The 26,791-nt window shown below is 25.7% G+C and overlaps 2 protein-coding genes across 2 annotated transcripts; one reads left to right on the forward strand and one right to left on the reverse strand.

Moving 5' to 3' along the window:
* Positions 1-11,800: 11,800 nt before the first annotated feature.
* Positions 11,801-18,637, reverse strand: OCT59_007953 (uncharacterized protein; the record flags this gene model as incomplete). The annotated part of the gene is made up of 18 exons (XM_066142137.1): positions 11,801-12,697; positions 12,780-13,274; positions 13,338-13,453; positions 13,691-13,805; positions 13,873-14,337; positions 14,411-14,884; positions 14,962-15,441; positions 15,520-15,671; positions 15,888-16,011; positions 16,080-16,553; positions 16,630-16,760; positions 17,001-17,091; positions 17,167-17,300; positions 17,487-17,619; positions 17,696-17,829; positions 18,028-18,169; positions 18,245-18,378; positions 18,613-18,637. The coding sequence occupies 18 exons, from the start codon at positions 18,635-18,637 to the stop codon at positions 11,801-11,803; spliced, it is 4,716 nt and encodes a 1,571-aa protein (XP_065999045.1).
* A 6,612-nt stretch (positions 18,638-25,249) lies between these two features.
* Positions 25,250-26,663, forward strand: OCT59_007954 (uncharacterized protein; the record flags this gene model as incomplete). The annotated part of the gene is made up of 7 exons (XM_066142138.1): positions 25,250-25,279; positions 25,348-25,383; positions 25,460-25,571; positions 25,971-26,172; positions 26,242-26,357; positions 26,439-26,567; positions 26,641-26,663. 7 exons carry the CDS (start codon positions 25,250-25,252, stop codon positions 26,661-26,663), a joined length of 648 nt encoding a protein of 215 aa, XP_065999046.1.
* Between the last annotated feature and the right edge of the window lie 128 nt (positions 26,664-26,791).

Raw genomic sequence — 26,791 nt, forward strand, 5'->3', positions numbered from 1 at the left:
AATTTTGATGATTTTATGCAAATAAAAAATCTTGCATCTGAAAAGGGTATTAAGTTGGTTACGTATCTAATTCCCTGACCTATATACTAATAGCTCAGGGTCCTGGTCATGTGTTAATCATGTGTTAATAAACTAAACTAAACTAAACTAAACTAAACTAAAATATAAAACATTAACTTCTATACTAACTAAATATCATTAATTAACATTAATTTCTGTATAATCTATCCTATATCTTCGGTTACAATATAATCCATCCAGCACACAACCACTCCTAGAATAGCATGTTATACCTCTGAACTACCATTAGCACCATCAAAAATGCACAAAATTCAATTCCCCTATTTGACTACATACTATGAATTAGAGCTTCGCACGGTTGGGTCGGGTTACCTGGTTAACCTGAACCAAAATTTTTTTTCAGGTCAGGTCAGGTCAGATAAACTGTTCTGACTCAACCTGACTCATATAACCTAAAAGTATTCAGGTTACTTTGAGTAACTCAGGTTACCTAAAGTTTTATTATTAAATATTGTAAAAAAATGTTTTGTAACATTTTTTACTTTTTGTTTTATATATAAAATGCTGAAACTATTTGTTTTGGCATTTTTTCTTTTGATTTTACATGTAAAAATGCTAAAACTGATAGTTTTGGCATTTTTTTTTGATTGTATATGTAAAAACACCAGAATTATTATAAATTTCGGTATTATTTAATTTATTTGACCCAAATATATGTCAGGTCAACAGGTCAGGTCAGGTACCAACTAGCACTGACCCGACCTGTGTCAGGTTATGAATTTGATGACCTGACCTGAATATTTTGGGTCAACTCATCAGGTCACTTGATCTGTCAGGTCAGGTTGCGGAGCTCCACTATAAATAATAAACCTAATTCAAAAAGACCTCCAAAAACTTTTTAGTATTGTGCAGTCCAGCCACTAAGGAACTTTTTAGTGTCATGCATAAAGCTTCAAACAGTTTGGTTCAGTTCCATTTTTTAGTTCTTTTCTGATTGGTCAGAATCCGTTTTGCACAATAACACACCATCCAGTAATCGTAGAAATCTGATCTATAGCTCGTTGGAATAGTCTCATTGAGACAGTTCAATTGGTACCAAATGCATCTTTCTAGCACCGATAGATGGCGAGTTATTTTTTGAAAAATTGGCAAAAATAACTCGCCATCTATCGATGCTAGAAAGATGCTTTTGGTACCATTCGAACTGTCTTGATGAGATGATTCCAACATCAGCAAGTTTTAAACAGGCGTATAAAGTGTTGAAAAACACCATGTGTTGCTTAACGCCAAAAAACATAGGGAAACGAACCCTTTGTCAATCAACACCACTTAAAAATGTTTAAAAACGTGTAAAATAACACCCATTTAAGTGTAAAGCTACACATAGTAAAACAACGATAGTTTAAAAATGCGTATACAATGTATAAAAACGCGTATATTGATATTAAAAACACGTATAGCAACGGTAGCAATGGTATTTTTTAATCATCGTACGATAGTTAACTTTAATTGTAGTATTAGTAATTTATTAACATATATATTATTGTATATTATTAACGTGTATATTTTAAAATTTTTAAATTGTAAAACATTGTAAATTTATTTATAGAATACAGTACAATACAAATACAATATCTAATCATGTAAAATTGTAAAAATTCATCCTCTTGTTATAATTGGATTGCTGCGGATTTTTAAGCGATCAACGTACTAAAATTCCGTTGACATAGCGCCCCTGGTGATACAACCATAACAAGGTGGAAATATGAACTTTCCCTCGATAATTATATTAATATTATGCTCCTTCATGATAAAAATCAAAACCAAATCTCGTCGTATGTGTCTTAACAACATCAAGTGGTTTAATATTCACATTGAGGATTGAGGAATTATCTTCCATTATTCATTCGCTCAAGGGTCGAAATAACCATCAAGCTGACCTACAAAAGAAAAATCCAGAGCGCCAAAAAGAAAATCTAGGCCTACAAAAAAAAGAGAAACGTTCAGTTAGAACGTTTCTTAAAGAATAAAATTAAAAAAAATAATTAAAAAAATGTAAGTTTCGAATATCGAAACTTACCATATCGGCATATCCAAGTCCCAAAGCCGAAGAATCGATACCTACAAAAAGAAAAGAGAAAATTAAAAAAAAATAAAAAAAATAAAAATAAAAAACGTGTTTTATTCAAAACTTACTGATTCTTTGGGTTTTCCGTTCTTCGGAAGCCCACCCGAACCTATAAAAAAATACAAGAACGGTTAGTTAACCGTTCTTAATAATAAAAAAATAAAAAAAAAGTTAAGATTCGTACCATACCTTACGAATCTTTGGGTTTTCCGTTCTTGGGAAGCCCACCCGAACCTATAAAAGAAAAAAGAAAGAACGGTTAGTAAACCGTTCATAATAATAAACAAAGAAAGAAAAAAAATAAAGATTCTTACGAATCTTTGGGTTTTTCCGTTCTTGGGAAGCCCACCCGAACCTATAAAAGAAAAAGAAAGGAACGGTTATTAGTAACCGTTCATAATATTAAAAAAAAATAAAAAAAACCAAACCAAGATTCGTATATACTTACGAATCTTGGTTCTTTTCCGTTTTTCGGAACCAGGAAGCCGCCCGAAACCTAAAAAATAGAAGTAAAGAACGGTTATTAGTAACCGTTCATAATATTTTTTTAAAAAAAAACAAAAAAAACAAAACCAAGATTCGTATATACTTACGAATCTTGGTTCTTTTCCATTCTTCGGAACCAGGAAGCCGCCCGAAACCTAAAAAAAACAAAGAACGGTTATTAGTAACCGTTCATTAATAATATTAAAAAAAAAAAAAAAAATTAAAACAAGATTCGTACTTATCTTACGAATCTTGGTTTTTCGTTCTTCAGAACTCGGAAGCCCACCCGCTGACCTAAAAGAAGAAAGGAAAAAAAAATGAAAAAAAATTATGAAACGTTAATAAGCGTTTCGTTAAAAAATGTAATAAAAAAAAATCGGAACGTTAGCCAACATTCCGATTAAAGAAAAAATCAAAAAAAAAGTTTCGAAACGTTAAAAAACGTTTCGTTAAAAATGAAATACAAAAAAAATCGGAACATTAGCCAACGTTCCGATTAAGAAAAATAAAAAAAAAATGTATTTTCGAAACGTTAAAAAGCGTTTCGTTAAAAAAAAATGAAAAATAAAAAAATCGGAACGTTAGACAACGTTCCAATTAAAGAAGTTAAAAAAAAAGAATAAATGAAACGTTTTTCAACGTTTCGTTAAAAAGTAAAATAAAAAAATAATCGGAACGCCAACGTTCCGATTAAAAAAAATTAAAAAAAATTGTTTCGGAATGTTAAAAAACGTTCCGATTAAAAAAAAAGAAAAAAAAATATTTTCAAAACGTTAAAAAACGTTTCGTTAAAAATGAAAAATCGGAACGTTAACCAACGTTCCGATTAAAAAAAAATAAAACAAATATTTCGAAACGTTAAAAAACGTTTTGAAAATAATTTTAATGAAAAATCGGAACGTTGTAAACGGCCGAATATCAAGCATGAGAAGATGATAAAACACCACCGCCAAATGTAATTATCAAGTATTAAGAACGAACAAATTAATCGTGGATTGGTGTGGATGGATAAATAATTAGCCGAAGAGGATAAACATTTAAGAAGAGTAATGATCTACATGATGTAATATTTATCAAATGATTGACAAAGAACCAATAGGATAAATAGAGTCGATCAATTGCGGCTTGGCGATCTTTAACAACAAGAACGATAAGAAAGAATAATTATAAGCCACAAAAGATAGATTATAAGCAAAACACATAAAGTGGATTAAAAGAACATATAAAATAATGTCGGAAAGATTAAAGAACACAAAATAATATAAAAGATAATATGAAAAGATAGTAAAAAGATGGAATATAAAAGATAACATATTAAAAAGAACATATATAAAAAGATAACACAGCCACAAAAGATGAATTATATCTTTACGACATAATATTTGAAAGATTATTTTAAAGAAAAGATAGCACAGCCATAAAAGATGGGTTATAAATTATTTCTTTACGATGTAATATTTGAATAATAGAAAAGATAATATATAAAATAATATATAAGATAGCATAATATATAAGATAGCATATTAAAAGATAGCGTATTTAAAATATAGATAGTATATTAGAAAGATAGTTCAAAGATAATATGTAAAGAACATAAAAGATAGTATATAGATAGAATAGAAAGTAGCATAAAAATTGTATATATAGAGAACGGAATTCAAAGTAATTCCATAGTTCGCATCCACAGAACTCAATAAAATATAAGTTTTATTTTTTAATTATTAATGAAGTTTAATATTAATTAAAGGTAATAGGTTCGCCCTAAACTTTAATTAATGTTTGATTAATTAATTTTAATTAATGAAAATTTAAGATGAATTAAATATATACCTTTGGAAGATAATAATTCGTAGCGAGAGCTATCGCAGTTTGAAATCGAAAGTGGATATAAATTGAGGAAAATTCGGAGAAGTTAATTTTATTTTATACCGTTCAATGCTTTATATTACTAACGCTATTTATTTTGTGAACCAAGAATGTTGTTGTATATTGCTCGCTGATGTTGTTGTTCGTTAATTATGTTTTGATCACGTGTTTGTTCGTTTGATTGCTCGTTCGTTCGTTTGTTTGTTCGCTCATTCGTTCGTTCGACCATGAGAATGCCCGTTCGATGTGGCAACCTTGTAAATTGATGACAGGGGGAATTGGGGGATCTCATATGGTGCATGCTCGCAAGAAAGGAAATGATCATCATCACATGATTATTAATATGAAAATTTAATTTCGTTAGTAAGTCACTGATAGGTATTATTAATCAATATTTTATTTTAGAATTTATTTTTAGATTTCAGGTTTTGACGAGTTCAAAAGGAACCAATAAATCAACGAGGATTTAATCGAGTTAAAAACTTGAAAAGGTGAAAGATTGGAGTTTGTTGTTGTGCAAGTAATCACTTAATCGATAGAAAGCACAAGAATATTTCTTTCGGGAATAAAGTACCTGAGAAATTTCATAAGGAGATGTGGAAGTTAAAGATAAATTTTGGAATAAAGATTAATAATAGGAGAACACCAATGTATTGTCCGGGGTTCATCTGTGTGGTATGGGTTACCTCTGAGTTTGGATTTTGGATAAATGCTCAAGATTGGAAAATTTTTATTCTTCGACATTAAAGATTATAACGTATGGGTTACGTCAAATCTGGATACCCAGCTCAATAACACGTGAATTGCTTTGGGGACGGGGAATGAAGATTGTAAAGACACCTACTATCAAGAAACATTGGATGGATAAAATGGGACAAACCTGTAAACTATCATGCTTTGACCGAAGGGAAAAAGATAGAGATAAGCCCAGTATAGGTCCACCAATTTAAGAAAGTTGGTTTAGATGAGTTTTATGGATAGCTGATGACTTTTGAAACTGGATTTCGGAAGATTAGATTCACCCGTTAAGAGACGAGTCGGCCAACGAAGGAGGAAAAGACGGATATGTTGTATTGTTACAGGTCCTAGGCTACATTTCAGATGAGGGTTCCTGGTGTAGTGTCCTAGTTCACGCTTTCATTACAATGTTCCGTTAAAAGAAGAAAAAATAGAAGGATATTTACACATTAACGAGCCGTATAATGAATATTACGTGCAGTATTTAATAATAGAGTAAAATCCGAAAAGAAGGACATTTATTTAAAAGAAGAACATTTATTTGAAAAAGAATATTTATTTGAAAAGGAACATTTATTTGAAAAGAAAGACATTTATTTGAAAAGAACGACATTTTGTGTGTTATAGATTAATTTATATAATATAGAATATATAGTAAGGAGGATTTATGTGGACGATAAGAAAGATTGGAAATTCGCAAACCTTAAAACTCCAAAATTTTCGTAAAGTTTGTGATATGTGAAATTATGGATCTTGGTGACAAAAAGATGTGACAAAAAGAGGTGATAAGTGAAACTATGAATCACGGTGACGAAAAGATGTGACATGTGAAATTAGGGAAATCGGTGATAAAAGATAAATTTTATGGCGCAGTAAAAAACCTCCGCAGCCTGAGGAGATCGTGGACTTAGAAAAATTTTTGAAATTTCGAGGCGCAGCAAAAATTAATAGTAAAATGTGACGAAGTAAATATATAGAACCGAAAGATGGAATCGAAAGATTGGAAGAAGCGATCTATTTAAAGATAAAAGAATGCTTAGAAGATTGAAAATAGAAATGATAAGATGGATGAATGATATGTTTAGATTAGGAGGAACCGTATGCAAAGATTGTGAAGAAGAGGATATCGATGAAATTGATAATCGGGTAAAAAGATTACAGAAGATTTTTGGAGATATTGGAACGATAACAACTGAAGAAGAATTGTTAAGATTGACTAGTATGGGATATGATGTAGAAATAACGGAAATTGAAAGAACAAGAAAATTTGGAGTAACTGCAAAGATAATAACAACATATGAAATTATGAGGAAATATTTAACAATATGGAATCTTGAAGATGAAGTGGAAGAGGATATAAAAGGACCCGAAATTGGCTCGAGTAAAAATCAAAAAGCAAAAAGGAATGCAAGAGTGAATATGACAGGTGAATATGATGACCAAGAAAAGTGTGATTATAATGAAAATGGATATGAGGAACCACAATACGATGGAGTATATTATACACAAGGATATTACGATGATTATGAAGATGGAGAATTAAATTATCATAGTGAATTGTATGCAAAAGATAACGCAGTAAAAATAAGAAGACAAACAAGAAGGACGAATCCAACAGCGGGATATAAAAATAATAATGAAGAAGGAAATTTACAAGAAGAATTAAGAGGAGCAGGAAGTAGAATGGATGATAGAGAAATACCAAGTGGTACAACGACACCAAATTATATACCTGAACGAACTGAACAGAATTGGGATAAACCGATAGGACCACGAAAAATGAAATGGAGTAATAAAAGACAAGATTATTATGACCCAACAGAAGGACTAAGAAAATGGAGAGAAGCAGGAGGACCAACAAAACCCAGAGAGTATGGACCAAGATTAACTGATGAAATACGACCTTATGACATTGAGGGAGACGTGAAAAATTGTAGAGCGAATATAACATATGGACAATTAATAAATGAGAGTACAACTTGGTGCGAAAGATGCGAAATAAGATGGGTAATGGAATTACAGCAATATAATTTCAAAGTAGTACATAGGTCAGGAAAAGAAAATACGAACGCCGACGCACTAAGTAGATTATTAAAGATAGTAGAGGATCAACCAGAAATAGTAATAATTGACGGGGTAGATGGATTGGGAAAAACAAGTATAGTACAAAATTTAATTAAAGAATGGGAAAAACAAGGATTAAAAGCAAGATTCAATACTTATAGAAGAAGAAGAAAAGATAAAGATGAATTTCACGAATCAAAGATGGATACAGAATGGAAATTTAGAAAAGAAGTAGTGGAACAAATAAATAGAAGAATGCTAGAATATGACGAAGATACAGATATAATAATTTTAGACAAATCACCATATTGTGAATATTATTATCAAAAGACGAAAAGTTTTGACAGAGGATTAATTACTCCGCATGGAAATCATGAGATGGAAAAAGAAATATTCAGATTGAAAGAAACAATAGATAAATCAATAGTGATATTTTTAGAAAAAGATGGCGACGTATGTTGGAAAAATTATATTGGAAGAGAAACAGAGAAAATGGAAAAATCATCATACCCAACATTAAAGAAGGATGAATATTTGGACATGGTTAGAATGTTTGAAGAAAATCAGGGCGTGTACAAAGATACTAAGAGATACAGCCGAGTAAAAGTTAAGAATGACAATAGTAGTTGGAGAAAAGTATTTAAAGAGGTGGAAAAATGGAGAATGGTTAAAGAAATTTTATGATCGAGGGAGATTTACACCAAAAATAGTAATTAAAGGAAAAGAGGTATTCGATAAGACCCGAGTTCGATTCAATTAGAATTATTATGAACGAGACCCGAGTTCGATTCTTTTAAAGTTATTTGTGAGGTCACAAATAGCGAAGAGGGGGATAATGTAAACGGCCGAATATCAAGCATGAGAAGATGATAAAACACCACCGCCAAATGTAATTATCAAGTATTAAGAACGAACAAATTAATCGTGGATTGGTGTGGATGGATAAATAATTAGCCGAAGAGGATAAACATTTAAGAAGAGTAATGATCTACATGATGTAATATTTATCAAATGATTGACAAAGAACCAATAGGATAAATAGAGTCGATCAATTGCGGCTTGGCGATCTTTAACAACAAGAACGATAAGAAAGAATAATTATAAGCCACAAAAGATAGATTATAAGCAAAACACATAAAGTGGATTAAAAGAACATATAAAATAATGTCGGAAAGATTAAAGAACACAAAATAATATAAAAGATAATATGAAAAGATAGTAAAAAGATGGAATATAAAAGATAACATATTAAAAAGAACATATATAAAAAGATAACACAGCCACAAAAGATGAATTATATCTTTACGACATAATATTTGAAAGATTATTTTAAAGAAAAGATAGCACAGCCATAAAAGATGGGTTATAAATTATTTCTTTACGATGTAATATTTGAATAATAGAAAAGATAATATATAAAATAATATATAAGATAGCATAATATATAAGATAGCATATTAAAAGATAGCGTATTTAAAATATAGATAGTATATTAGAAAGATAGTTCAAAGATAATATGTAAAGAACATAAAAGATAGTATATAGATAGAATAGAAAGTAGCATAAAAATTGTATATATAGAGAACGGAATTCAAAGTAATTCCATAGTTCGCATCCACAGAACTCAATAAAATATAAGTTTTATTTTTTAATTATTAATGAAGTTTAATATTAATTAAAGGTAATAGGTTCGCCCTAAACTTTAATTAATGTTTGATTAATTAATTTTAATTAATGAAAATTTAAGATGAATTAAATATATACCTTTGGAAGATAATAATTCGTAGCGAGAGCTATCGCAGTTTGAAATCGAAAGTGGATATAAATTGAGGAAAATTCGGAGAAGTTAATTTTATTTTATACCGTTCAATGCTTTATATTACTAACGCTATTTATTTTGTGAACCAAGAATGTTGTTGTATATTGCTCGCTGATGTTGTTGTTCGTTAATTATGTTTTGATCACGTGTTTGTTCGTTTGATTGCTCGTTCGTTCGTTTGTTTGTTCGCTCATTCGTTCGTTCGACCATGAGAATGCCCGTTCGATGTGGCAACCTTGTAAATTGATGACAGGGGGAATTGGGGGATCTCAACGTTAGCCAACGTTCCGATTAAAAAAAATGAAAAAACAAATATTTCGGAACGTTAGACAACGTTCCGATTAAAAAAAATAAAACAAATATTTTGAAACGTTAAAAAACGTTTCGAAAATATTTTTAATGAAAAATCGGAACGTTAGCCAACGTTCCGATTAAAGAATTTTTTAAAAAACAATATTTCAGAACGTTTTTCAACGTTCCGATTAAAAATGAAGTAAAAAAATTAATCGGAACGTTAGCCAATGTTCCGATTAAAAGAATTTAAAAAAAAATAATATTTCGGAATGTTTTTCAACGTTCCGATTAAAAATGAAATAAAAAAAATAATCGGAACGTTAGCCAACGTTCCGATTAAAAGAATTTTTTAAAAAAATATTTCGAAACGTTAAAAAACGTTTCGTTAAAAAATGAATAAATAGTTTTGCAACGTTTCGTTGCGAAACTCACCAAACTTTTTTCCGTAAAAGGCTCATATCTCTGGAATTAATGACCTTATATTACGGAATTTATCCACTTATTACATTTTCTGTGAATGGATCCGTGAAGGCTCATTTTTACGGAGTTTTTATAGAAATAACGGATAAAACTTTTATAAAGGAAAGGGGAGAAAGGGGAGAACGAAAGGGAAAAGAACGAAATGAAAGAAAAGGGGAGAAATAAAGGGTAATGGGAAAATGAAAGGGAAGGGGAGAACGAAGGGGAGAACGAAGGGGTAATGGGAAAACGAAAGGGAAGGGGAGAACGAAGAAAAGCAAAAAAAAATTAAGCTTTGCTAAAAAAAGCTTAATTTCTTTTTTTGCTATACCGCAGTCTGCAGCAGTAATCCAGTATCACGTGATACATGTGATATAGAGTACGGCCATTATAGTATTGCCAAAATGATTTTTTTTTTAAATACTAATTTTAATAAATGTATATTATACTTAAATTAAATAGTACAGTGGTTAGATCGTGAGATATGATATTGTAAGTTGAGGTAACCGGTTCGGTTCCTAAGGTGAGTAAAAATAAATAAATAAATATAATTTAATTAAAATATACACATGTAATCATATATATGCGTTAATATACAGTGCGTTGAACAACAATGCATAATGTGTTGCACTATAAATTAGAGTTGAACGACGCGTATATTAACATTATGCGCTGATATACTCCAATATATGGGTGTTGATTAATATTGTTAATCATGTTGAACAACTAGCTGGTGTTGATCAACGCGTATACTGGTGTGAATCAACGCTTTTCAAACTTGCTGATGAACGAGCTATAGATTGGGTTTCTACGATCACTGGATGGTGAGTTATTGCGCAAAACGGATTCTGACCAATTAGAAAAGAACTGAAAAATGGAACTGAACTAAACCGTTCAGAGCTTTAGTCGTGCAATTCCAACAGGGACACCCACCTCATTTTGAACAATTTCTAACAGAGGACACCCACCTTATTTTGAACGGTCCATCAGCCTGAGATCTACCTAGATAAGTCAATTCAATGATAGTCCAACATGTGATACTTTGATTGGCATACTACAAAAACTGCGGTACCCAACCTGTCACCCCCTTATTACCCAAGTGATCATTGATTTTGAAAATGTAACACCAAGCCACCATGACAATCAAATTTTCCAGTATCCTTCCACCCTCCAAAGAAAATAAAGTTACACCAAAAAAAGTGACCAAGAAAAATAAAAAGCAAAAAATAAAAACATAAATCTCAGAAAAACTTGAAGTGCAATGAGAAAACCTGAGTAAAAAACACCAAATATGCATCTCAACACCGTCTCCTTATATTAAAAAACTAACTCCCCATTAATAAACATCAACTGGTAAGAAATACGTTGGTCGATGAGCTTCTTCCAAGAAATAATGGTCCAGCCTGTGAACCACTTGGCCAGTTAGACTTTAAAGGCATAGGAACTATGACGGATTACTTTTAAATCTTTCAGAAAGCCCAGGGAAACGTTCATATGGAGCTGCCATCTTACATTATTGTTGGTAACTCCAAGACTCATGATAACAGTCCTAACTCAATATAAGCCATAAGGAGTTTGGTGAAACTAAAGACCTCAGTAATAACTTCATAAAACTTTTAAAAGTCCTTTTACTATCATAAAAGGCAAAAAGTCATCATACTTTTCATCCATATCTTCTTTGGAAAAAATGGGCAGAGTCCAACAGGAGATGATCGCTTAAGTCACACTTTTAGGCAAACATGGCATAGTAGCCTTTATCTTTATTAATATTTTATTGAACTTTACAAATTTACATATAAGAAAAAAGGAAAATAAAATAAACACTAACTAAAAACAAAGCTATATAGTTCCTAGAAAGAAATTAAAATTAGTATTGAATAATATTTATCTGTTTTAAAAATAATGTATCTTAGTAAATAAATCATTTATTTTATCTCACAGGATAAACATTCAGAATTATTATCATTATATTTTGGAAGTTCTTTGGTAAAAGAATTAAGCAATCGGGATATATAAATTGCTTGTGGATGAATAGTTGATTGATCATTTTCATTTGATAATTGGTTAACTATTCTGTATGATTCCACTTCCTCAAATTGTTTTTTTATTTCTATTTCTTCATCATTTATTACTGCAATTAAAATATTCCCTTTATACGCCTTGTGAAATTGTAAAAATGATTCATATATTATAGTAGAATTTGGTCTATTTTTTGGATCTGAATCCCAACACTTTTTCATTAAATCAATATAGCATTTTGGTGCTTCTTGCTCATTAATTTCAGGTCTAATTTCATTGCATATATCTAATGCTAGAAGCTTATCGTGAGCACAATTAGTAAAAGGTTGTCTCCCAGTTGCTGCAAAATACATAATCATACCAAAACTGTATATATCTGCTGATTGACTATATGGTATTCCTCTTAGTACTTCTGGTGCAACATAGGGCATAACTCCATAAATCTTTGTTTTATCTGTATTATCAACTTCGCCACATAATCCCATATCTGATATAAATATATTATCACCAAAAATGTTGATCTTGCTTATACTGTTTGTAAAAAACAATATATTTCCTGTATGTAAATCACGATGAAATATTCGTTTTTGATGAATCTCTTTGAGGCCATTACTGATATTAAGTAATGTAATTATTTTAGAGAACCAAGAAAAATTTTTAAAATTATTATTCATCCATTTATTAAAATTTCCACCTTCTGCATATTCAAGGACTATTATATATTCTTTTGTAATTGGATTTTGAGATAATCCATATATTTTAAGGATATTACTACCATGCTTATCTATTGAATATTCTTTGATCTACCAAATACAAAAAAAAAGCATTATATATATATTATATATTAAAAAAGGATTTAAATTAAAAATTATAAATAATTCTTACCTCATTTAAAAATTCATTAGTAATATTTTGTGAATTATATAAGCATTTTAAGGCAACTTTTTTATCATTGTTTCTTATATATTTCTTTTCATTATTATTATAGTATAAAGGACCATACTTCCACATCGCTGAATACACTGTAGCAAAACCACCTTTATCTATCTCTTTAATATCATTAAACTGGTCATATGATATCCACTCAAATATAATATCAAATGGGTTACTAATTTTTAATTGCATTTCTTGAATGAAATTATCAATTTTTTCATTACCATTACTGCTGGTTTTTAAATATTCTAATTGACATAATTTACACCATTTATAATAAATATACATGTTATTACAGTTCTCACAATATTTTTCTAAATATTTGTCATTATAAATTAAAATATAATCCTTTGAATCAAGATTTTGAGATATTCCATATATTTTAATAGTAACATTAGTATTATTATCCTTATTTGATTGCTCTTCATTTATTGAATATTTTCTGGCCTATTAAAATTTAGAAATATTATTATAAAATAATTCAAGAAATAAAGATATAAAGAAATTTACCTCATTTAAAAGTTCATCAGTATTTTGTAAACATTTTAAAATGACATTTATATCTTGATGCCTTTTGTATATTCTAGAATTTTCGTCCCAATGAAATGGACCATTCTTCCATTTTGCTGAATATATTGTAGAAAAATCATCTTTATTATTTACTTTATTAATGTTAAAAAATTGATTGTTTAATATCCACTCAAATATTGTATCTGATGGGTTATTAATTTCTGATTGTTTTTCTTGAATAAAGTTATCAATTATTTCATTTCCACTGGTCCAATTTATAAAAGTTTTTTTTATATCTTCCATTTGACATGATTTACACCATTTAGAATTTTTATGTAAATATATGTTATTACATTTACTACAACATTTTGTAGGATAATCTAATTGATTTAAAATCATAATATAATCATTTGTATCTGAATTTTGAGATATTCCATGTATTTTAAGATTGATTGAATGAGCTTTAACCTATTAAGTAGAATGAAAAATTATTATTGCATTAAAAATAAACTTAGTTTATAGGAAAATTTTATACCTTATTTAGAAATTCTTCAATATTTTGTAAATTATGTAAATATTTCAAAGTAACACTGTTATGACATTTTTTGTATTTTTTACTATGCCTATCCCAATATAATCTATTCTTCTGCATTGCTGAATATACTGTAAAATCGTCATTATTATCTACTTCATTAATGTCATAAAATTGATCATATGGTATCCACTCAGATATTATACTCTTTGAGTCATTAATTTTCAATTGTTTTTCTTGAATAAAATTATCTATTTTTTCATCTCCACTGGTCCAATTTACAAAATCTTTTTTTAAATTATTTATTTGACATTGTCTGCACCATTGACTTTTTACATCTGTATAACCTTTATTACATTTTATACAGTAATTTCCATTATTGAAATCTATTAAAACTAAAATATAATCTTCAGTATTTGGAAATTGAGATATTCCATATACTTTAAAATTGGTTGAATGTACTTTAACCTATTAAATATAAATAAATAAATTATTGTATATTCAAATTAAAAATGATTTAAGTTTATAGAAAACTTTATACCTCATTTAGAAATTCTTCAATATTTTGTAAATTGTGTAAATATTTCAAAGCAACTTCATTATTTTTGTTATCTTGATGCCTTTTGTATTTTCTACAATTTTCGTCCCAATGTAATGGACCATTCTTCCATTTTGCTGAATATACTATAGACAGGTCATCATTATTTACTTCATTAATGTCAGAAAATTGATCATATAGTATCCACTCAAGTATTGTACTCTGTGGGCCATTAATTTCCAATTGTTTTTCTTTAATAAAATTATCTATTTTTTCATTTTCACTAGTCCAATTTATGAAATTTTTTCTTAAATTGTTTGTTTGACATTGTTTACACCACTTACAAGTAATATTTGTATAAGCTTCATTACATTTTATACAATAACCTTTATCTTGTAAAACTATAATGAAATCATCTATATTTGGCATTGAAGATATTCCATATATATTAAATTTGGTTGAAGTTGAATGTATAACCTGTTAAGTATAAATAAGTTAGTTACCATTATATATTCAGATTAAAAAATGATTTAAGTTTATAGAAAACTTTATACCTCATTTAGAAATTCTTCAATATTTTGTAAATTATGTAAATATTTCAATGCAACTTCATTATTTTTGTTATCTTGATGCCTTTTGTATTTTTTACTATGCTTATCACAATCTAATGGACCATTCTTCCATATTGCTGAATATACTGTAAATGAATCATTATTATCTACTTCATTAATTTCAGAAAATTGATCATATGGTATCCACTTAAGTATTGTACTCTGTGGGCTATCAATTTCCAATTGTTTTTCTCGAATAAAATTATCTATTCTTTTATCTCCACTAGTCCAATTTATAAAATCTTTTTTTAAATTATTTATTTGACATTGCCTGCACCATTTACTTTTTACATCTGTATAACCTTTATTACATTTTATACAGTAATTTCCATAATTAAAATCTATTAAAACTAGAATATAATCTTTAGTATCTGAATCTTGAGATATTCCATATACATCAAAATTGTTTGAATGCATTTTAACCTATTAAATGAAGTATAGATAAATAAGTTATTGTATGATCAAATTAAAAATGATTTAAGTTTATAGAAAACTTTATACCTCATTTAGAAATTCTTCAATATTTTGAAAATTTTGTAAATTATGTAAATATTTCATAGTAACTTCATTATTTTTGTTATCTTGATGCCTTTTGTATTTTCTACAATTTTCGTCCCAATGTAATGGACTATTCTTCCGTTTTGCTGAATATACTATAGAAAAGTCATTATTATCTATTTCATTAATTTCTGAAAATTGATCATATAGTATCCACTCAAATATTATACTCTGTGAGCTATTAATTTCCAATTGTTTTTCTTGAATAAAATTATCTATTTTATCATTTCCACTAGTCCAATTTGCAAAATCTTTTCTAAAATTATTTATTTGACATTTTCTGCACCATTTGCCAATTATATCTGTATAACCTTTATTACATTTTAAACAGTAATTTCCATACATAAAATCTTCTATTAAAACTAAAATATAATCTTTAGTGTTTAAAATCTGAGATATTCCATGTAATTTAAGATTGATTGAATGTATCTTAGCCTATTAAGTATAATAAAAAAATTATTATTGTATTAAAAATAAATTGAGCTTATAGGAAAATTTTATACCTCATTTATAAATTCTTCAATATTTTGTAAGTTACGTAAATATTTCAAAGTAACTTCGTTATTTTTGTTATTTTGATAATTTTTGTATTCTTTAATATTTTTATCCCAATATATTGGTCCATTCTTCCATTTTGCTGAATATATTATAGACAAGTTATCATTATTTACTTCATTAATGTCAGAAAATTGATCATATGGTATCCACTTAAGTATTATACTCTGTGGGCTATTAATTTCCAATTGTTTTTCTTTAATAAAATTATCTATTTTTTCACTTCCACTAGTCCAATTTATAAAATCTTTTTTTAAATTGTTTGTTTGACATTGTTTACACCATTTGCAAGTAATATTTGTATAAGCTTTATTACATTTTATACAATAACAATATCTATCTTGTAAAACTATAATGTAATCTTTTATATCCGGAAATTGGGATATTCCATATATTTTAAAATTGATTGAATGTACTTTAACCTGTTAAGTAAAAATAAATAAGTTACTATTGTATATTTAAATTAAATATGATTTAAGTCTATAGAAAACTTTATACCTCATTTAGAAATTCTTCATTATTTTGTAAATTATGTAAATATTTCAAAGTAATTTTATTATTTTGATAACTTTTGTATACTTTAATATTTTCATCCAAAATACGATCATTCTTCCATTTTGCTGAATATACTGTAGACAAGTTATCATTATTTACTTCATTAATGTCAGAAAATTGATCATATGGTATCCACTTAAGTATTATACTCTGTGGGCTATCAATTTCCAATTGTTTTTCTTGTATAAAAGTATCTATTTTTTTATCTCCACTAGTCCAATTTATAAAATCTTTTTTTAAATTATTTATTCGACATTGTTTACACCATTTATAAGTAATATTTGTATAAACTTTATTACAATTTATACAATTACAATATCTATCTTGTAAAACTATAATGTAATCTTTTATATTTGGAAATTGAGATATTCCATATATTTTAAAATTGATTGAATGTATTTTAACCTGTAAAGTATAAATAAATAAGTTATTATTGTATATTCAAATTAAAATGATTTAAGTCTATAGAAAACTTTATACCTCATTTAGAAATTCTTCAATATTTTGTAAATTATGTAAATATTTCAAAGTAATTTCATTATTTTGATAATTATTATCTTTTTTAATATATTTATTCCCATATATTGGACCATTCTTCAATTTTGCTGAATATACTGTAGAAAAGTCATCATTATTTACTTGATTAATGTCAGAAAATTGATTATATGGTATCCACTCAATTATTGTACTCTGTAGCAATTGTTTTTCTTTAATAAAATTATCTATTTTTTCACTTCCACTAGTCCAATTTATAAAATCTTTTTTTAAATTGTTTGTTTGACATTGTTTACACCATTTACAAGTAATATTTGTATAAGCTTTATTACATTTTATACAATAACAATTTTTATCTTGTAAAACTATAATATAATCTTTTATATTTGGACATCGAGATATTCCATATATTCTAAAATTGATTGAATGTACTTTAACCTGTTAAATATAAATAAATAAGTTACTATTGTATATTCAGATTAAAAATGATTTAAGTTTATAGAAAACTTTATACCTCATTTAGAAATTCTTCAATATTTCGTAAATTGTGTAAATATTTCAAAGTAACTTCATTATTTTTGTTATCTTGATGCCTTTTGTATTTTCTGCAATTTTCGTCCCAATGTAATGGACCATTCTTCCATTTTGCTGAATATATTATAGTCAAGTCGTCATTATTTACTTCATTAATGTCAGAAAATTGATTATATGGTATCCACTCAAGTATTGTACTCTGTGGGCTATCAATTTCCAATTGTTTTTCTTGAATAAAATTATCTATTTTTTTATTTCCACTAGTCCAATTTGCAAAATCTTTTTTTAAATTATTTATTTGACATTGTTTACACCATTTATAAGTAATATTTGTATAAGCTTTATTACATTTTATACAATTATAATATCTATCTTGTAAAACTATAATATAATCTTTTGTATTTGGACATTGAGATATTCCATATATTTTAAAATTGATTGAATGTACTTTAACCTGTTAAGTAAAAATAATAAGTTACTATTGTATATTCAAATTAAAAATGATTTAAGTTTATAGAAAACTTTATACCTCATTTAGAAATTCTTCATTATTTTGTAAATTATGTAAAAATTTCAAAGTAATTTCATTATTTTGATAATTTTTGTATTCTTTAATATTTTCGTCCCAATATAATGGTCCATTCTTCCATTTTGCTGAATATACTGTAGACAAGTTATCATTATTTACTTTATTAATGTCAGAAAATTGATCATATGGTATCCACTCAAGTATTGTACTCTGTGGGCTATTAATTTCCAATTGCTTTTCTCGAATAAAATTATCTATTTTTTTATCTCTACTAGTCCAATTTATAAATTTTCTCTTTAAATCTTTAATTTGGCATTGTTTACACCAATTATAGTTTATATATGTGCATAATTCATCACATTTTTTACATTTATGATGTTTATCATATGACATGATGATGTATTACAATACTATTAAATGAAGGCTGAAAACGAAAACTTTAATGGATAACGTTCAGTAATGAAAACTAGAAATATTAGAAAAATAGAAAATATTAAAGGCGCAGTAGACTTTAACTTAGCAAATTGAAAAACAATTATTAGAAATAGTGAAAATAAGACGAAATAGAAGTGTTTAAATTTGTTTTAAATGTTTATATGTTTATATTTGTGTTTGTGTACATTGTGTACAAATTAGATCGATTAGATCGGCATAAATTTAAGATCTCGAAATTTTTCAGAAAATGATCACGTGACTGAGTTTCTTTGGAATGAAAACTAGAATAATGATCATTATCAGAGTTTTTTCCAGATTTTTTTTTTATAGGGATCCAAAAAATTAAAATCTATGAAAATCATGTTAAGCTGTATTATAGTCTGTACTACCCAGCCGCACCGTACATAAAACATGTAGATGTCAGAAAGAAATACGTATTTAACAAAGAAAAACCAATCTAATAAATAAACAATATAACATATTCAAGAGAAGAGTGTGAGTTTTGTTTCCAGCTTTTTTTCAAAAGGCGTTTGTTGATATGAAATATCTCAATTCGATGTCTTGTCAAAAATATTTTTAATAAATTTATTGTGCAAGCATACGATTGATTTTTTTTTTGTCAATAAATTAATTATTGCCATTGGATAAGGTGTGCAGAGTTCGGCAAGTATTTTATATTTAATCAGTCTGTAAGTAAAACGGTAATTTCTAGTCAATCCGTTAAGATTTCTGTATATTTGATATGAATTTTTATAACATAAATAGTTTTAATGATGTTTTACCAAATATGTAAAAAAACACAAAATAAAGCCACACCTAAAGCGCGTACAATGTAAATAACGTTTTTACAATAGACATTTCCCTAGGTTTTTTTTTACATATATGAAATCGTCATTTTTTTCACAAAATATAAATAAGTTTTCGCAATTTAGCGTTTGTGTATTTATTGTCAATTGCATGCAAAACGTTAAACTTCATCCCAATTTTTAATATAGTAACGACATTGCCGATTTTAGATGGATCAGTAATGTCGGAGAAAAAGTAATCCGAGTATTTTGAGAATAAATTTTAATTTCCGATTTTTTTTGTTACATATTATTGCATATTATCGGCGTTTTCATAATGATGCACGCAAGAGGTATATCATGAAAAAATGAGTATTTCAAGTTGAAACCCCAAAAATTCAGTTTTCGGAGAAGTTATTAATTTATAGTAAAATATTAAGAAATAGCAACATAAGTAAACTCATGGGTTACTTCATTTTACATCTTTTTATTTCTATATAAATAAACTCAGAATATAAGAAATATTTTTTTTTTTTTGGCGTGAATTTTTTTGTGTACATAATTTTGAAAACGGCGATAATATTGATCAGGCGTGTAAATTTTTGTGGCACGATAATTTAATGGTATATTTTGAAACCGATTTATTTATAATTCAAATTTTTACGTAAATAATGTATATCAAAATTTAATATTTTCTCGAAAACAGATTACCGTAATTAGAAATCCGTACAAGTTAAAATAATATCAAAAATCATAAAATAATATTTTGTATCTTGATTTTGAGCATTATATATTACCACATTGCCGTACTATCACTAGCAAGAAATTCGTTTACACTAAAAAAATATTATATCAAAATAAATATTACATTAAAAATAATTTAAAATTAAATTTGTAGTTAAATTAATACCTTATTTAAAAATTGATCAATATTATTTTGAGAATTATGCAAACATTTGAAAATTAAACAATATCATCAAATTATCACATTTATCTTGTCATCTGCCAATTATTACAATAGATGTAGATTTTAATGAACAAATAAGCAATAATATTAATGAAACTTTATATAAAATATAAAATTTTAAACAAAAAATATCATTTTTTCAAACTCGAGGTCCTTTTGAGTTTTGAGTTATTTATATTCTTTTTATTTCCTACTGGTTTATATTTTCTTGTCACATTCTGCCTCTCGCGAGCGAGCTGATTGGGAAAATTATGAACCAATGGGATTACAGAAAGATGGCGAAATTTTTTCAATGAGGTCTGTATACTATTTTTTTTAATGGTTGTCCATAAATAGTAAGGTTATAACCTTTGATGATCACCTGAGTGTATCTTGATAAATGGCGTTTCTAATTCTAGTAATTTTACGGCAATCAGTGATTTGTAATGTATCAGCTGATGTCTATTTTAAAGCTGGGCGTAAATCATTGTAAAGCTTTTTCAGGTTGATCAAAAACAAACAAAATGATTTGCAATCACGTGATGCATGACCAATTAAATTCAGTGATATTTAACATTAATTTTAATTGTTCATTAATAATATTGCGGCAATAATATATAAATACTTCGATTTTGCCAATAATTTGTTTAACTAAATAAATATTTAATAATAGAAAATGTAATTATTAGACAGATTCATTAAAATAAATCATCATAAATAAAAATAAATAAATCACAATTAATTATCACTAGGATGCCTATTTTTCAGTTCTTCCGTGTGCTTTTTTGTGAGAAAATAAGTGGTGGTTCAGTAAAAGAATTTTTACTATATAAACTTTAATGTTATTATAAAGTATACTTAATAAAGCGTCTATTAAGCTAAATATTTTAAAAAAAAATTGATAAAAAAAAAATATTAAGGAACGACACGATAATATGTTCATTTGAAACTCTTTCGGAAATGGAAAATTTTCTTTTCAGAAAATCGTGTAAACCAAGATAACGAGTCAAATAATTTTAACAATTTAAATAATAAATAAATAACTAACAACTTAAATTTATACGTATATTATCTACTTCATCAAAATAACAGCTCATATTCTGAATGCAATCAACAAAAAACTTATTATTATTGTCGCAAAGAATGTTATTCTAAGAATTTCAAAAAAACTTTAGTAACTGGGCTAATGTAAATGAACAAATAGACAAGTTTATTTATCGTTTTTTTAACAAGCCTACTAAATTTCAAATTTCTGCTTTATTCAATAATAATAGTAATAAAGCCATTAAAATGTTTCTTTTATTAATTATACGGTTATAAAGTTCGATATTTCAGACCTATATATATTAACTGAAAAATTTAATAAGTGATTAGTAAGAAATTAAAGTAATTTGAATTATCATAAATAAATGCATTAAATGATATTTGCATTTAAGAAATAATATGAATGTTTTAAATGTATATAATCTAGCAATGTAATAAATTTAATAAATTTCAAATTCATTTCAACAGCAAAGAAATAAAATGGATTAAATACTATAACTAATTGAAATGATTATGTTTTGTTCATAATTTTTCTTTGTGATTTGGTTTGATATATTTGTTCCAAATTATAATCAAATCACATGATATTTTTTGTCGTCATTATTTCGTATAAATAATTTGAATTGTGTAACATTAAAAAGTGTGATGTTCTTACGTCTGATCTATTTCGTATTTATCATATCATAATTGAAAACAATCTTTAAACTAATACATTTCCGGTTAATTAAAATTTTAACTGGATTTTTTATTTATTCTAATGGATTAATACTAACCATTTCTATTAGATAGACAATAATAATAATTTTTTTTATTTTTCAGTTTTTTACCGTAAAAACTGAAACTACCTTTTTAGTCTTTTTTTTTATTTGATTTTTTTTTAAACGGAATTTACGGATTTTTTTTTTAACCCAAAGTTTTTTTTTTTAGCGAGTTTGTCTGACATTTGGATTAGTCTCCGCAAAATAATTTAATTTGTGTAACTTGAAATCCCATGCCATATAATTAAAACCCGTAACATGCCTCTACCTGATCTATTTATTCGATCCGTAAACAATGAAATTTTACCTTAATCAGATTTTTTTTTTTTTTTGATTATTTAATTTTAAATTTTTCGTTTTTTTTTCAAACCGAAAAAAATTTTTCTCCCTTTTTTCTTTTGTTTTAGTTTTTTTTTTTCAAATTGAAAATTTTGTTTTTTCCCGTTTTATAAGTTTTTTTTATTAAGTAATCCTATTATTTCGGTCTTTTAAAACCGATTTTTTTTATATTGTTTTTTTTTTCGATCTTTTTTTTAGACTGTATTGTTATTTGTTTTTAAAAAAATTTTTTTTCATTCATTTTGGACCCCCTTTTTTTCGGTACTTACTTTTTTCAGATTCCTTTTTTTTTCAGAAATTTCCCTTTTTTTGAATCTTTATCCTTTTTCTTTACCCAATTTTTTTTTCTTTTTCTTTCAATTTTTTCTTATTATTAAATAAAGAAATAAAATATTGTACTAAATAATTATATTTACAAATCAATAGCTTATAATACAAAAATACCTAGATCCATTAATAAAAAATTATTAATGACTCTATAACTAAACGTAATCTATATCTAAAATTCTAAATGATCTAAATAACCAATAAATCTAAACTCTAATTGTAATAATTGATATACATTCCGGTTGTGCAAAATTTGTTAACAATGATGTAATGCTTGTACTTGTGATTAACGCTTTTGCATAAATATTGTTACCATACTAATGAAGGAGTTTAATAATAATAAAAAAAAAGAAAAAAAGATATTTAATACTTTATCTTTTCTAATTAGGAAGAATTTGATATAGCAATAGACAGTAAAGGTAAAGCATATAACATGAATAATAACTGATAATATAAATTAGAATTATTCAAAATTTTTAAAAACTTGCAATATAATAAAACTAGTTTTAAGCGATACTAAAGAACCTGAAGGTAAATATAATATATAAAACAAAGTTGAAATATTAAGATTTTTATTTATTAAATAAACTTAATTGTAAATAATCAAATATAATTAAACCAAATTTGAAGGAAGTGACACCAAGGAATCTAAAGGTATATCAAACAAGCTGAAATATTAAGTTTTTATTTATAAGCAATTCAAATACTACAAATATAATTAGACTAACTATATTATATTAAAATAATATTAAATATTTAGCTTGTAAGTTAATTTAATGAATTACTCATTATTTTTATTGTATTCTAAACAACTAAATAATTTATTTAATGATTAATATTACTCTAGTTGGTAAGTTATCAGTTATTTAAATTTTTAGTTCTTTACTTTATTTACTCTACATAACATTCAAATAATTAAATTCTCTGTTTGAATAACTATTTAATAATTAATTATATTACAGATGGTAAGTTACAATATATATATTATATTTATTTGTTTAATATTTTATATGATTCAACTAATTATATTTTTAAATTTAAATAACTAGATTGTAAGTAATATATATAATTTACAGTAAATACTTTTATATTATCTTTATATCTAACTAATTAATAATTAATAATAATTCAGGGTGTAAGTTATATAATGTCTATATTTTTATTATTTATATAATTTAAGCTAACTAAATTCTTTATTTAAAAAATTATTAAATAATATAGTTTGTAGGTTATTTATTTAATTTTATTATTACTCATTGTTATAATATTTACATCTAACTAATTTCTTTATCTATTTAATAGATCGTAAGTTAAAAGTTATTTATTTGATTCTATTATTAGTTACTTATTGTTATAATATTTACATGTAATTTAAACTAACCAATTTCTTTATTTAAAAAATTTAAATAATATAGAAAGTAAGTTATTTATTTAATTCTATTATTACTTATTGTTGCAATATTTACATATAATTTAAACTAACCAATTTCTTTATTTAAAATATTTTTAAATAATATAGAAAGTAAGTTATTTATTTAATTCTATTATTACTTATTGATATAATATTTACATGTAATTTAAACTAACTAATTTCTTTATTTAAAAAAATTATTAAATAATATAGAAAGTAAGTTGTTTATTATTACTTATTGTTATAATATTTACATGTAATTTAAACTAACTAATTTCTTTATTTAAAAATTATTAAATAATATAGTTCGTAAGTTATTTAATTCTTAATTCTTATTACTTATTGTTATAATATTTACATATAATTTAAACTAACTAATTTCTTTACTATTTAAAAAATTATTAAATAATATAGTTCGTAAGTTATTTATTTAATTCTATTATTACTTATTGTTATAATATTTACATATAATTTAACTAACTAATTTCTTTATTTAAATAATTATTTTGTAATTTATTTTAGTTGGTAAGTCATAGTTTATTTATTTAATTCTATTATTATTATTATTACATATAATTTAAACTAGCTAATCTCTTTATTTAAAAAATTATTAAATATTATAGGGAGTAAGTTATTCATTTAATTCTACTATTATTAATTTATATAATATTTATTTGTTAACTGGATTCTTTCATTTAAAAAATATCTGTTGCTTAGTTGGTAAGTTGTAAATTATAGGTTATTATATATTTATCTAAAACTAAGATTTATATTACATCAAATTCTTTATTTAAATTTTAGAGTAAGTTATAATTTATTTTAGTGTAATTATAATACCAAGCCATAATATAGTAATTTTAACTAATTAAATTTATAGATTTGAAAAAAGTAAAAATGCAATTATAGATGATTTTCTTCTTAAAAATGGATTAAAATGGATTCCTTATAACAAATTTAAAAATGTTGAATATCTTAATGAAGGAGGATTTGGTACTATCTATAAAGCTACTCGGTTAAAGAATAATAGAGATGAAGAAGTAATTCTTAAATGTCATAAGTATTTAAATGAAAACTTAAATGAATTTTTAAAAGAAGTATGATAGTATATTTATTTTTTATTTTTAATTTAATATTTATTTATATTAATAAATTATTTATTATTTTTTATAGTGGAAATATCATGCAAGTGTTTTAAGTTCGAATGATATTATATATTTTTATGGATTTACAGAAGATCCAAATACTTCAAAATATATGATAGTAATGGATTATGCAAATAAAGGTAATTTAAGAGAAAATTTAACAAGTATAGTTGAAAATAATTGGAATCAAAAATTATATATATTGTACGAAATTATTTCTGGACTTAATAAGATACATAAAGAAAATCTTATTCATTGTGATTTTCATGATGGTAATATTTTAAATCATAATGATAAGAATAAGGATAAATTTTATATTAGTGATTTAGGATTATGTCAACCTGTAAAATTATTTTTGAAAAAGTATGATATTTATGGTGTTCTACCATTTATGGCACCTGAAGTTTTAAGAGGTAATTCTTATACTCCAGAAAGTGATATATATAGTTTTTCTATGATTATGTGGGAGGTTACATCTGGAGTACCACCATTTTATGATAGAGCTCATGATATTCAACTTAGTTTAAGTATTTGTAAAGGTGAACGTCCTGAAATTATTGAAAATACTCCACAATGCTATGTAAATTTGATGAAAAAATGTTGGAATGAAGATCCATTAAAAAGGCCATCTACTTCTAAAGTGGAATCAGTTATTAGAAATTGGATTTTCCGTCCTTATAATGATAAAGTCAGTGAAGAATTAAAAAGCAACATTATGGAATTTATAAATGCACCAATTGGGTATAACAATCTTGTTACAAAATCTCACTCTAAAACATGTTATAAAAGTCGCTTACTTGATTTTACTAGTAAAAAATTGAATGAAATTCTTGAAAGTGAAGATTCACAAACAAGTGTAAAAGCAAATGAAATGCTAGTAAGTGAAGATTTGAATGATAATATAATTAAGGATTTAGGGTCATTAGGTATGTACTATGATACATAAAAGAATTAATCTTGCAAATTATTTATATAAAAATTAATTTATTTATTTAATATTGAAACAGATGAGAATACTAGTAAAAAGTTGAATGAAATTCTTGAAAATGAAAATTCACAAGCTATTGTAGAAGCAAATGAACTGCTAGTAAGTGAAGATTTAAATGATTATATAATTAAGGATTTAGGATCATTAGGTATGGTGTACTGTGATATATAAAAGGCAAATTATTTATGTGAATTAATTTTATTTAATATTTAATTATTTAGATATTAAAACGGATGAAAATTAACTAATCATTGTTTGTTTTTAAAAAAATTTATAGTTTTTTTTAAGTGATATTTGATATTACACATTCAAAAGAAATTGTTTTTTATTTAAATTTATTTAAACACTAAGGCTAGAATAGTAAATATTTTA

The sequence above is a fragment of the Rhizophagus irregularis genome, chromosome 16 (genome assembly GCF_026210795.1).
Source record: "Rhizophagus irregularis chromosome 16, complete sequence".
Lineage (NCBI taxonomy): Eukaryota > Fungi > Glomeromycota > Glomeromycetes > Glomerales > Glomeraceae > Rhizophagus > Rhizophagus irregularis.